This window comes from Dipodomys ordii, unplaced genomic scaffold (genome assembly GCF_000151885.1).
Source record: "Dipodomys ordii isolate 6190 unplaced genomic scaffold, Dord_2.0 Scaffold437, whole genome shotgun sequence".
NCBI lineage: Eukaryota > Metazoa > Chordata > Mammalia > Rodentia > Heteromyidae > Dipodomys > Dipodomys ordii.
In genome coordinates this window covers 99,407-114,577 of record NW_012267653.1, presented here as the reverse complement: position 1 = coordinate 114,577, position 15,171 = coordinate 99,407, and the positions used below count along the sequence as shown (strand labels likewise).

The 15,171-nt window shown below is 37.6% G+C and overlaps 1 protein-coding gene across 1 annotated transcript in view; it reads left to right on the top strand.

The window, feature by feature from the left end:
* LOC106001804 (vomeronasal type-2 receptor 116-like) overlaps positions 1–15,171 on the top strand; it is a 46,759-nt gene that overhangs the window by 21,327 nt on the left and 10,261 nt on the right. The window contains 3 exon segments of the mRNA XM_013036780.1: positions 6,959–7,218; positions 10,861–10,943; positions 11,102–11,265. Of these exon segments, the coding sequence (XP_012892234.1) occupies positions 6,959–7,218; positions 10,861–10,943; positions 11,102–11,265 (507 nt within the window).

Here is a 15,171-nt window from a genome sequence, read left to right as displayed (position 1 = left end):
TCATGCATGTGTTTCTAATGAATTTATAAGATTATTTCTCTGTTGCTTTGTATGTCCCTCCCCCACAGTATAACCCCTGCTTTCACTATATTTGATGTCGGTATAACTTGTGGAGGAGATGGGGAAAAACAAGTCGTTTAACAATGAGAAGTACAAGTTGTCATGTCCATAACGAGCTTTACAATGTCTGTGCAGGGGTGGGGGGAGAAGGATTTGGACTGGGGGGATGGGGGGAGGCTGGGAAGGGATATGAAGGATAAACAAAGGAGGAGGCTGCAATGCTTGGTAAGAAATGTACGTATTATCCTGCCCATGTAATTGTAACCCCTTTGTACAGTATGTTCACAAATAAAATAAAATAAATTAAAAAAAAAAGAAATATGGGAGGACCTCTCCTTTCAGTCAGTAAATCATCTGCCCACAGTAGGCTGCAATGTCCCCAAATGTCAATGTTAGAAAGCAGCTTTAATTTTGTGAAACCTTGAGGCCCTTTTTAGTAGGACCCCTGATTCTCCATTATATCTTTAGATTCTATAGATTAGAAGGCAGCAGTGCGCTTAACAGAAACAACTCCTGGTTTCCACAGCACTAGCTGCTTGGAGTTGGCACCCTGGTAAGGAACTTTTTGCAAATCACCTTAAGCTTGAAGAAGAATTTGGGGATGAGGTTCAGCTATTGCTAGGGTAGATGATGACAAGTGTTATCTGTCTGTTGTGATAGGCCTTTGGTTTTGTTTGGCCCGCAGCTCATCTGAGCATAACAGTAAGCGTCTTATTGGTCTCTTTTAATTTTGGGGGTTCTTACATTGGTAATTACATTCACATGCACTTAGAGTCCTACTTGGAAGGGCTGTTTAAAAATAGCTTTTAGGAATGATCAGAACAGGTACTTGAACTCAGAGGGTAGGGTACTCAGCTACTCATGGCTACCCAAAAATGAGTCCTGGTTATAGTATTAGAAAATTTATGTTAGGTATAAGATCAAAAAATTACCTTTAATTCAATTCATCTTAAAGATTTTGTTTTAAGAGAATTCCAAGGACAATATATTTCATCATCTCATTGTTAAGTGTCTTTTTAACGTCTTTAACAAGTTTTATGTAAGAGAAAGTATTTGGAATACATGCAAAGTTCTACAAAGTTAATGTACAGCAGACTGTACAGCAATTATGAGATTAATTAGGAATTCTGGGCCCTGAAAGTCCAGGGTTTTAAAAGTTAAGTAAATATATGCCTGAAGGATAGAAATAAAAAGCTTGATTTTCTAAGGATATATGCACTTTCAAGCCTTTAAACACTTTTGGCTGGGTAGGTGTTGTTAGATTTGGTACTCTTACTACACTGTAAAAGATTTGGAGAGGGCAGGTGACAAAAAATTCTCTTTTGTGTCCCTATCTATGACGTGAATTTTAAAACTTTACCAAAGGGTCTTGTGTGGCCCCTGAAAGTTTTTTCAAGATTTTCAGAGCCTCTGAATTCCATCGTACCTTTATCAAGGCTGATTTGTATTATTTATTTTGAAATTTATTAGAGCAAAGGCGGAGAAAGATCCTGTGCTGAAATTTGCTTTCTGGAGTTGTTTGTAAGCAAAGGAACATTGGGTATTTTGGAGTCACCTTCTATGAGCTGGCTGGTTTGAGGTGACGTTTCCATGATTTCCGTGCAGTAGTTACTCTGTACTATCAGAAGTGTAGGATCAGTGAGTGATGAACATTGGTTTAGCTTTATTTTGCTTTGTTTACATATTCCATCATGTATGTGATATTAATCTATCTGTTATGTTGTAAATGTGTGATTTATGGCATTAGCTGAATTATAGTTTTTAAATTGAAAAGTGAGACATAGGCCTTAATGATTTAAGAATTTGATCAGTTTCCAAATGGACAAGGTTTGAGTCAGAATTAAATTAGCAAGTTGTCAGCATTCAAAAATGAATATTGAAATGACATAACACAGCAGAATTTTATGTAGTGTTTAATATATTCAGCCTTTCTCATTTCTAATGTTTGATATAACCTGGTAGTAATGGATGTGCACTGGGTAAAAGTCAATCCTGTTGGTTAGCTATGGTTGTTACTTCAGCAAAGCTATGAGAATGTCTGTTGATGCAAAACACTCTAGTCATGTAAGATGAAGAAATAATAATAAATCCTTGGGAATGATAACTAAAAGGAAAGACATTCATAGTTCAGGATACACCATTTTTATTGGCTATCTAAAGCAGCCAAATGCATTTTTCTATACAGATGGTTTTCAAGAAATAGGAGATTGAAGATAGACTTTAGTCATGTATCTTGTTCTATGAAGAAAATAAGGAGCTGTGTACATGGCTGATGTAGATGGAAAACAATTCTAGAGATGGCAGATTTCAGCATTGAAGAAGTGATTGATTAATTTCAGAAGGGGAGCCAGTAGGAGTCTAGGTGGTTATAGTTAGGATAACCTGTTCACTGCTGAGATCAGAATCTAATGTTACATGGGTGTTTTACTGTACCAGTTGAATAGACTTTTGAACTGTTTTTCATACTCACCAAATATGGTAGTAGTTTTTACTTCTCACCAGATATCAACTGGTGTATGAAGTGTCCACATCATCAGTATGCTAACACACAGAGAAATCAGTCACTTATCACAATTGAAATTTTCCTAGCTTTTGGAGATTCCTAGGGCCTGGCTCTGGCTTTCTTGGTTCTTTGCTTCTCCATGCTCACTGCTATTGTTCTTGGGGTGCTTGCTCTCAGTTACATCTTACTCATATCTTTCATCATCAGTTTTACATGTTGCACACAGGATCTATCACCTACGCTTGACTACTTACAGGTATTGTGTATGGAGTTCAAAAGAACCCATTTATTTGACTATATAGAATTAAATCTGATTTCATAAAGGCAACAATCCAGTATATATTTAAACCATCTTCTGTCTTTCAGTCTCACTGATTCTCAGAATCAATTTTTAGTTAAAAATGATGAAGCTATCCAGGCGTTGGTGGGTCACTCCTGTAATCCTAGCTACTCAGGAGGATGAAATCTGAGGATTGTGGTTAAAAGCCAGCCGGGGCAGGAAAGTCCATGAAACTCCAATCTTCAACTAACCATCAGAAAACTGGAAGTGGCCCTGTGGCTTAAGTACGAGAGTGCTGGCCTTGTGCTGAAGATCTGAGGGACAGCACCCAGCCCCAGACTTCAAGCCCCACGAACCACAAAAAAATATTATGAAGCTTCAGAATTAATACAGATGTGTGGGGCTACCATAATATTTGTTAAACTGATTTAGATATTTAATCTCACATTTATGGTTTTTGCTGCTTTGAATCTGAAAGATTATTTTATCTCATTTGGATTCTTTCATTTCATTCATTAGGAACATGCCATTCTTAAATCCAATGACAAATATATAGAATCTCAATAAGAGATTCCAAACAACTCTATTGCTTATGCTTTTGAAAAGCTATATGGAAGAAAATTTTCATATGAGGTTTTAATCAGATTAGTTAGTAAAATTTTAACAAAGCTCTTAAAAATACTTAGAAACTTCAAGGAATCACAATAATTTTATTTTCCTGCTTGCCCTCTTTTTCTTGATACGTGTGACAATAAGGATATTGCTTGGTAAGCAGCAGCATAGAATTCAGCATTCTGCCATTTACTCATTTAATAATTATTGTAATAGGGTATGTATTTTTTCCAGCCTGGCATGATATCAGATTAATTTATCTGACAAAATAACAAGTAAGTAATATTTTCCTGCTCCACAAATGAAAATTTCCTCACAAAATGCAAATGTCCATGTACAAATTTGAATGCTGTGATTTGTATTTTTAAATGTTTTTATTGTAAAATTTCTGTACAGAGGGGTTACAGATACATGGGTAAGGTAATCAGGACATTTCCTATCAAGCATTGTTACTTGCTCCTTTGTTTTTTCCCTACCATCCCGTCACCCCCACCTCCCCATCTCATCCTGTAGCCCTCCCCCCTACTCCTAGCTGAAGTTGTAAAGTTCATTTTCAACATAATGTCTCATATAGCTCAATGCCACAATGGGTCAACCTGTATCCTTATTTAAGCATTTTGTTATTTCCCTTCCCCTCCCCAAATTAGAAAAATGTATGTGCAAGATGCAGGGCACCAGAATCAAATACAGTGAAAACAGGGGTTATACCACGAGGGAAGAACATATCAAAGAAACAAGAAAAAATCACATAGTACATGATAAAAACATTAAAAAGAGTAGCAAGAAAGAAAAACACTTGTGTCCTTATCTTGGGGTTCTACAGGGGAATTCTTTCACCAATTTTGCCAGCAATAAATTTAATACTTCTTTGTCTCTCCAGCATTTTACTTTATTGTTGTAATGCATTTCTTTACAATTTTGCAGATGCTTATGACAACAGATTGTTTTATACCTACATCTTCATTGCATCAGAAATAAAATTAAACATAGGAAGAACAATATTTTCTTTCAGATTTTACTTTCTTCTTTCATTCAAGTAGCAACTATGCCCCAAGCCTTGGTTTCCAACTTTCCCCGATCATCAGCTACTGTGTGTCTCAATAATTAAATAGATTCATATAACAGCATGTCTTTTTTGACAAACAGTATGTGTCTAATGCTCATAAATATGTCCTCATATTTTACTTCATTTGCACAAGGCCAAGTGCTCTACTACTTGAGCAAGTTTTTGAGTAGTTTATTAGAAATAAGAGTCTTATGGAGGGCTGGGAAGGTGGCTCAGTGGTAGAGTGCTTGCCTTGCATGCATGAGGCCCTGGGTTAGATTCCTCAGCACCACATAAGCAAACAGAAAAAAGCCGGAAGTGGCGCTGTGGCTCAAGTGGTAGAGCGCTAACCTTGAGCTGAAGAGCTGAGGGACAGTGCCCAGGCCCAGAGTTCAGGCCCCATGACCGGACCCACCCTCCCCCAAAAAAAGAGTCATGGATTTTCCTGCGCAGGCTTGCTTCAAACCATGATCCTCACATCTCAGCTGCCTGAGTAGCTAGGAATATGGGCTGAGGCCACTAGCACCTGGCTTCTTATCATTTGCTGGGGGCAGGATTATGGGTGTTATATGAAAAAGTATGTTAACTATGATTGGTGGTAAAGGGGCCATGAGTAAAACAAGGTGATGGGACTAGAAAATGAATGTGTATCATTATTCCAAAAGAGAATTCTGCAGTGCATACTTCTTTTTTTTTTTTTGTCCACTGTGGGGCTTGAACTCTGGGCTTGGGTGCTGTCTTTGTGCTCTTCAGCTCAAGCTGAGTGCCCAACCGCTTGAGCTACAGCACCACTTCCGGTTTGAGAGTGGTTTATTGGAGATAAGAGTTTCAGGGACTATCCTGCCCAGGCTGGCTTTGAACCATGATCCTCAGATCTCAGCCTCCTGACTAGCTAGCATTACAGGCATGAGCCACCAGCGCCTGGCTTACTTCTATTTTTTTTCATCAATGCTATCATCATAAGTTGGTGACATAAATAAAGACTCTTTTCTCTGGTCAGAAAATTGAATTCTTCGCTTATAAAAAGAAACATGAATATTTTGTAAGACACCTGCTATTTCTTAAAATAAGCACTGAAAAATTATGGTTTTAGGTGATCCTAATTAATGGTGTCCAAAAATGCTTGTTAACAACCCTGGAATTATTAAATAAAGGAACTAAAATAAATCTCCCCATCCAAAAATTAATACCAGCCAAATAATGAGAAACTATAAAGTATAACAAACATGTCCTATTCTTTGGAATTAACTGGGACCTTAATATATCTCAGAAATAATAACTGAGGAAAAGTTATTGAGGATTTCCTCATGAATGGTATAATTTCTTTCTTTCTAATGGATGACTCCAGTTTCATTGTGTATATATACCAAATTTTCTTGATCCATTCATCCACTGAGGGACATCTGTGCTGCTTCCGTATCTTACCTATGGAAAGTAATGTTACAATGAACATGGTTCTGCTTGTGGCTTGACTGTGTCCTTTTTATGTTCTATTGGAAATGCAGGATCATAAGGTAACTCTATGGTTATTTTTTTGAGAAATCACCATGACACTTTCCAGAGAGGTTGAACAGGCTTCTTTTGCCACCAAGAGTGTAGAGTTCTACTTTGGCCTCATCCTCACCAGTATTTTTTATTGTTAGTTTTCTTGATATTAACCATTCTACCTAGAGTGAGTTGGAATATTGTAGTTTTAATTAGCATTTGCTTTATAGCCAGAGATACTGAATGTTTTTCATGTGTCTATTGTCCATTTTCATTTCTTATCAGAACCTTCTGTTTTATTTCTTCTGAGAAGTCTGTCTTTAAGTCATTAGCCCATTTAATAATTGGGTTATATTAATTGTGAAGGTTTGTTTTTGAGGGTTTAATTTTTGAAACTCTAAGTGTTTTATGGATATTAGGCTCTTGTCTTGATGTATAGATGGAAAAAATCATTCTATGAACTCTTTTCAGCTTGTTGTAAGTGAATTAAGCCATTCTCAGGAAAACAAAATTTTCATGTCCCTCACATGCAGTAGATAGTATGTGCCTATATGTAAACACATGGAAGAAATGCAAGTGGTTAAAAAGGGGATAATGGCTGAGACCTCTAAAACTTTCCTTGGGGATGGTAGACTGGTTAACACAATACATAGTTTCAGTATACTGGCTACTTCTCTGAAAAAGATATTGTTGATGTTTTTGTGTACAAGGGCTTCATGAACAGCATCAGCCTCTAGGACAAGACCAGGTGATAGAGATAGCTAGGCTAAGTGCCAGAGTCAGTGATATAGGTAAATCCATCTCTGGCCTTTGGTCCAGAATGAATATTGGGGCTGGTATAGAGCTGCATGAGGGAACAAGGTGCTGTACATTACTGTTTTAAGTCTTTACAAAGACAAAGAAATACTTGTTGCTTATAATATTCCATCTGAAAATTTCAATGCAGAAATTTTTTCAACTTCCCCTTTTTTAGTTCAGGGTCCTCTTACTCCTGGCCCAAGGACAGTGTGGAAGTCTCCTCCCAGTGGAGACCTAAATCCTCAAACACCGAAGTCTCCTCCCAGTGGAGACCTAAATCCTCAAACACCGAATGTACTCTTTTTCACCTAGAGGATGTAAACCCACAGGCTTGGCTTTCCCGGTCTCTTGGACCTCCATTTGGGCCAAGGGAAGGAGAGCACAGCATTCCAGGTCTTAGACGGACTTACAAATTTCAGTTGAGCCTGTATTCAGGTACACTTTCCCTACACTTCAAGTAGGCATTGAGATACCTGTCAGTAGTCATCCTGCCACCTGACCAGAATACAGGTAATGGCAACTGAGGTAGATAGGAGGGAACCTGAGTCCAAAAAGATTATAAATTCCCCTCATCTGCCACAATCACTCTGTGAGTTCTGGAGATCAGTGATTTCTGCTGTCCATTCAAAGACCAGTACAACACAAGCTAAGGCCCTATGGCTGCTAGTCAGTGACATTATTGGAAACTCAATTGTGACTGAAGGTTGGGAGTTGCACTTAACTCTGCAAAGAGGGGGCTGGTAGCCTACTCTTTTCTGAATATTCCTTACCCTCCTTTCTCTGTCATGATGATGGTATGTTACAGAAGTCAAAACAATACCTACCCTCCTTTATCTTCTTTCTCCCATAGAGAAATCCCTATACCTCAGCCCTCCAGGACACATCCCAAATATCACCATGATGAAAAAAATGTACCATCTCTGCAGACCAAAACAAACTCTTGTGGTGTGAAGTTCAAACCAGAATACGGATTAATTTCATCATGCTGAGTCCATGAGAGCTTCACAAATACTGAACCTGTATAGGATTTCTAGTGTTCATGGCGAACTCTCAATTGCCTGCAGCCCAGCAGAGCTTGTGTTTTCCTCATCACCTCAGTAAACAATGCTCAGTGCATTGAGTTACTCCAAGCTGTTACTCCATAGGTGATTCATATCTATGTGATATATGATGTCAACCAGTTCTCTTACAGATAGTGTTGTGTGACTGGAGTCTCTCACTCTGCTTTAAGCCATCCTTGGGCTGTATATATTGTAGGTTTGGGATATTCCTTTCAGACAGAATTTGGTGTCCCTTCATAAATAATTCTTCAATTTCTCATGCATCAAATAATTGAAGCTGGATCAGAGAACGTTTTCTTCATAAAGAAATAAAGGCACAGAAAAGATCCAACGGCCATGGACATCAAACTCCACAGGACCAGCCTAAGCTAGCACCTCTCTGTCACCTAACACACAGAGCTGGTAATAGCCAATGTGTAGGCTTCACCTACACATAAATAGAATTGTTATTACAATTTGAAGAGACAGTTTAGTGCCTATTTGGTATGGACAAATTTCCAGCAAATGGACAGGATGGATGGATTGAATATTTTGAATCATTTCATGAATTCCAATTATTGAAGTCTAGTTCTAGAGAACCTTGCAAAATGCTCACCTGGCTGCAGTGTTTTTTTCTGACACACCCAAGTGGGATCAGTAATATATACATGCAATGATTCTAACGATATGTAGGTGCTGCATCTGTTATTCAAATAACAGGTAAAAATCTTTCCTGTTTTACTTATTGTGATCAGAAATGCACTGATTTTCCTATTAGTTTATTTGGACCATTTTTGAACTATTTAATACCAGGTTCATTCTTAGAAACACTAAATACATGAATGTCAAATTACTATGTTCTGTTTTGTGTCCTGGAAACAAATGCTGGCTGTAAGTAGACTTCTAATCTATAAGCCTTGCAGGAATACACTGGCTACAAAGGATCAACATGTGTATGCACAAGGGTAACATATATGGTTATTAAATATTTCATGCACAGATTCTCTTCTTATGACCACATTTACTAACATTTTCTGTGGCTGGGTATTGCAGTAGGCCCTAAAATGTGAATATATGTTGTTTTTCTAGATCCCAGAAATGTTGGATCTCAAACTTAAGATAAAACACTACACTACAGTTAACAAAATCAGTGAAATCATTTTGTTGAGGCAGTAACTTCCTGATTAAATCTTCAAATAGTTCAGTAAATAAGAACAAGTACTGACAAACAGGATTACATTGAATTAAAACCTTCAGCACAACAAAGGAAAAGTTAGTAGAGTGAATAGATTGCCTATAGAGTCAGACTGCTAAACATCTGGCAAGTGATTAATAAGCAGAATATACAGGAAATCAGAAAACTACTCTTCAGCAATCAACATGTCACATTGGCAAATATGGCTAAAGATAGTTCTCAAATCCAGAAGTATAATTGGCTAATAAAAATCACTGAAGGAAGTGGTGCTGTAGCTCAAGTGGTAGAGCGCTCACCTTGAGCTGAAGAGCTGAGGGACAGCGCCCAGGCCAAGAGTTCAAGCCCCACGACCGACAAAAAAAATCACTGAAAATCCTTGGTATTAAAGAAATGCAAAGCCAAAGGACATTAAATTTTATCACATTCCAGTGACAATGTCTATCTTTGAGAACACCAATATCAAATTATGGCAAGAATGAAGTGAAAGGGAGCACATATTCATGGCAATATCATTTCATGCAACCACTAGAGAAATGTATGTGATTTCCTCATGAAACTATTAATAGATTTACGACATGAACCATTGCCACTTTTTGTGAGAGTGAGTTTCACTCTACACATACATGTACAAGTATAAATAAAGCCTCAGGGGAACTAAAATATAGTACCGAGTATTTTCAAAGTATACAAATATAAAATCCACTGGAAACCTCATGAGAAAGGTTTTTATTTTCCTCCTAATTGTTAAAGTACATATTCAGCTTCATTTATACTGTGATATGTATGTGTATAAAACACTGCAGCCTTGTGCAGGGTGTGTTCACCTCCCTGAAGTAGCTCTGCTATTGAGGTCTCTGCATGGAATTTGGGTCTAACATTATAACAAGTAGAAAACAGACAGATGGTTTCATATTGACTTATACTTGACATAGAAAGAATTTCCTATATTACCACATTTTCTCAGACAAGTACATCATTAAAAATAATATCTTAGCCTTGTGCCAGTGGCTCATGCCTGTAATCTTAGCTGCTCAGTAGGCTGAGATTTGAGGATCGTGGTTCAAAGCCAGCCCAGGCAGGAAAGACCATGAGAATCTTATCTCCAATAAACCACTAGAAAACTGGAAGTGGCACTGTGGCTCAAGCTGTAGAGCGCTCGCCTTGAGCTGAACAGTGCCCAAGCCCAGAGTTCAAGCCCCACGACCGTCAAAAAAAAATCTTGATTGTGTTTAGTAAAAATTAGCTATGTGAAGGTGAAATATCAGAATGCAAATGTAAACCTCAATTTGGACATTGAACTTGACTTATTGAGACTATTTAATTGAGGCTATTTTTGATGAACTGATCTGTGAATTTGTCAAAATACATGAGAAGCAATTTTTTGCAGAGCCTTCAATATGAGGCTGCTGGTTTTAGCAGCAGCACTGCTTTCCCGGGAATAGTAAATAGGTACATTTGGGGAGGACTTTGCACATGGAATTCTCATGGAAACCTGCCTGGATCAAGAAGCAATGTTCTGTGGCTGTTCTGGATCTTGAGTTTGTGAACTGACCCACTGTGTGTGATGTCCTAGTAGCTTTTGTTGATATCCCAGTGCCATACATTTTTCCTGGCCATTTCACCATGCACCTGATTAGGCATCCTCTGATGCAATCCAGTTGCATCATCCTAAATGGCTTTCATGCAAATAGTTTCTTGTCACAGATGTTGGACCAAATATCAAAGTTAACTTTATCCCTAGATACTCACTATTTGTGGTCTTGGAGGAAATCATAACAACTGGGTTGAACAAGGGGAATCTGTAAACATGTTTTCCAACTTATGTTTTCCTTCTCAATGCAGGGTCTCAGATGCAGAGCCCCATGGAGGAGTTTTACCCTTTCTGCCTGGGGACTTACAAGAGATTTCCAAGAACTGGGGCTACAGTATTCATCTCTGTCAATAAAAAGACACATATACACATATACGAAAATACATGAATGTATATATACCTGAAAATGTTGGCCTCACTGCCGGTCAGGATTTCAGCTTGGCAGATACTTCAGGAATGTCTCTTTTGACTTTCATATTCTTTCTCCTTCAGCTTCTGCTCCTTGTCAGGTGTTTGCCTAGCACTAACTGCTTTTCTACAATGAAGAAGCGAGCACACATGAATGGAGATGTGATGATTGCTGGGTTTTTCCCCCTCTACACTTTAGGAACAGATCTCAGTAGCAGTGATGTTTCTGGACAAGAAGAGAATAAGCCGTAAGTAACTCATCAGTTAATTTTTATTTACTGTTTTGTTGTCAGGATAGGCAACTGCTGAGGGAACTCCGGGAGTATTGATGAGTGTACCGTCTCTTTTCTACCCTGAAAATCCATCCCTACTGCACCAGAAATGGCTCAGTTTCATTATTTCCTCTTCTATCTACTGTTGAGTAAATTTCTACATGCTGGTAGAAAATGTATCTGTTTTTCTTCCATGTAACTCCTCTTTCCTGGGGAAACAGTATTTCATTCACTTTACTCCATGCCAGATCTCACTGGAGTTGATGAAGTGATATTATTACAAACAAATGGAATCAGTTTCATGAGTTCTGTGTTAAAAGACTACAGACACATATCCTTTCCAATAGGCAAATCGTCTCAGACGTTTTGTTTAGGTATCACTTTAATTTGAGGTCTCTGAAACACATTCTTATTGTGGACTGCTGGCTCATGGTAATACTATCAATTCAGGAGGCTGAAAGCTGAGGATCAATGTTTGAAGTCAGCCCAGGCATGGAAAAATATGACAGATTTATCGCCATTTAATCAGCCAAACCTGGAATCGGTGATATGTCTCAAGTGACAGAGTGGTAGTATTGAACAAAAAAGCTCAAGGACTGTGTCCAGTCTCTGATTTCAGTCCCTTAGAGACACACACACACTCTCTTTCTCTCTCTTGCTATCTTTCACTTTAGGCATACAGTGACTTTCAAACTAAGCATTATTTCATGTTATATCGAGGTGTTAGAAAACACTATGAAAGTTCCCTTATGGGAGAACTTTATCTATACAAGATGAGACCTTCTTTACTTGTGCACATCCATACCATTGGCTATTTGTCTCTATCCGAAGTTATCACTAAGAAATGGCTAACAAAGAAAAGGAAAAAAGAAAGAAAAATGATTCTACAACACTCAAAGGAACTCTAGCAGTCAATTTGATAGCTACTCCAAGAGGAAATGCTTATTGCCTCTATCATGTGTACTCCTTTCCAAATCCTGGTATGAGAAATAAAATCTGAAATACCTGCTCACCCATGGGAGCAGAGATGGCAGCAATAGGAATTACTCTCTTCCTTACTATAGAATATATCTGTCCTTATTTTCTATGCCACTAGTATGTTTGGGTATCCTTTTTTATTCTGTACTTGTCCTAGGCACTAATGGCCTGGGCACTGTCACTGAGGTTCTTCGTTCAAGCCAGCTACACTTCTGGAACTTTCTTGTTATTAATTAGAGATAAGAGGCTCACAGACATCCATGTCCAAGATGACTTCAAAACATGATCCTGAAATCTCAGGCTCCTAAGTGCCTAAGACTACAGGCATGAGCACCAATATTTACCTCATTATTTACCCATGGTTAGCTGATTTTACTTCTCTTCATTTCCTAAAACATGTTTGGCTACTTTTGGTATTTTGCTAATATACTTTCATAGCTATCTACAGACATAAAGAGAATTACAGTCTGGGTTAGTAAAGTATTATGCATGATATTGACAATAGATAGTAATATTTATTCATGAAGTATTTATTGTAGATAAGTGGACCACTGCAATTAGATATCAGGATGTGATATCTGATGTAACCATGGTGTTTCTCACTGGTTCATATTTTAGTTCCACACTACATATCACAAACTTAGATTATGGTCACTCACACTATTTTTAACCATTTTTAAACCTTCTCCGATGTCCTTTGTCCTTTCCCATATTTCTCATTTCTTCTGTTCATTTTCAGCTTCCTGATGTAGCTAGGATTACAGGAATGAGGCACAGGTGTTTGGCTTCCTTTGCACCCTTGATTGGCCTTCTCTAGAACTCTGAGCTCACCACTTCTGTCTTTTTGTTGCTTAAGGGGAGATAAATGTGTCATGGACTTTTCTGCCCAAGTTGGCTTTCACTCAGGTCCATGGGTCTCAGACCCCTGATTGGCTAGAATTTAAGGATTGAGCAACCAGCACAGGCAATTTTAATTAAGAGCTATCTTCATCCTTTGATTTCTCTACATCATTACCAACAATGCAATTTTGGGGAATTTTTAGAAAAAATACTTTGTTGATGAATGTGTACAAATCATATTATGATGGGTTCCATTGTGATATTTCAATACACATAGTACATTTGAAATAAAAAAATTACTTCCTTCTTTTGGTTTTTCTACTAAAGAAATTCAGGAATGATTTTCGGAAACTATTTCTGTGTTCCAGACTATCTCTGTGAAGAACTAGCTTGTTTGTTTTGTACAAAGGTAGATCCAGGTACAAATGTGCATGAAGGATAAATAGGAATTTAAATTATCCACATGCCTCTAGATCCCAGGGCATTATGAAAATGTAACAGAGACAGTAATAAGCACTGAAAATATGAACTCATTCTATCACAATAGAACACTTTAAGGCACTAATATGCAGGTGCTTGACTCACAGAGTGTTTTTTACTACTGTATCTTGCAGATATTTAATTAATTAACAAATTAGCATATATGACATAGCTCCTTCTTAACTTCTGCCACAGAGGAGCAACATTTAAATACTATATATTTCTAACATGTATCTCCAGCTCACACCTCATTACTGAGGTATTATATCTTGATACCATGATTCAAAAATGCATATTCCTTCTGCCCACACTGCCATCTTCCAATTCAACTTAAACTTCTCTGGCCCTAAATGTTCAGTTTAATATTTTACATTCCCTCATTGCGCACATACATTTTGTAGCTCAATTGAAACTGCAATTATTGTCTGGCTTGATTGGTAACTATTTTATCTTTTAGTTTTACTGTTCTGATTGCTCAAATAGTTTAACATTTTTTTCAATATTGGTTTTCCCTTAGCAATTTTTAAATTTTAATGTGTCTGCTCATCTGCTTGTTCCTTAACTGCATTTTTCCTACTGGTATTTAAAATTTACAGTTGTTTTATACTATGCTATTAATCCTCTGTGAAATGAATAGGTACCAGTAAATTCAACCATTCACTTGGATATCCCACTGTTTCATCCATTGTGCTGAAAATTTTCAAATGGATGCAACCACAGCTACTTTGTTTTGTAGTGTTGGGTGGAATATGGGGACTTGTGAATGAAAAGCTTTCTGCCACTCAGTGAAATTTAGAGCTTATTCTTGTTATTATTTTATGAGCAGTTTGACTTCTATTAAAGTTATGTTGTCCCTCGATTTCTCTATTACTTGTAAAGTTCTAATCTCTTATTAATAAGCAATCAACTTGTGAGTTGAAAAAAAGTACAGATTGAAGAATAGGGTCAAATTTCATTGTTGGACAAATGGACACCCAGTTTTACAGTGCCATGCCTTTCTTAGGGTCCCATTCCCAAGCCAGACATTTTTTGTGAACTTCTCAAATAATCAGGTAACTCTGTTTGATTACAACTATTTCTGGGCTTTATATTTCATTGATATATTGTCTGTTTTCAACACAGTTATTTTTCTGCTACTTGTCTCCTCAGTATAAAATAAAGATAGTTGTAGTGATACTACAGTATTGTTCTTGTGCCTTAAGATAGGTCTAGATAATTGACAATTTCCTTTTTCATAAAATTTAGTCTTGACTCTTCTCTTTCTGCAATGGAATTGATAGGAAATGGGATGGAGGCTGTACTAAAAGTGTAGATGGTTTTCTGTAACATGACTTTTTTCACAATACATATTTAGCTCATCCAGAATCCTGGGAGCTGTGTGTCCATATGGGTTATTGTGGTTATTTCTGCTGTGATAGTTCCTGCCTTAAAGATGTCCTACACATAGAAAACCAACAAGACTGCAATAAAGGCCAAGAAACTGCACCCAAACTAAGAATCCAAGAACCATAGGAAGAACCCAGTTTTTGCAGCCCCCAAGAAGGTGGATAACATGGCAGGAACTCCCAAATACCTCTCAGTCCT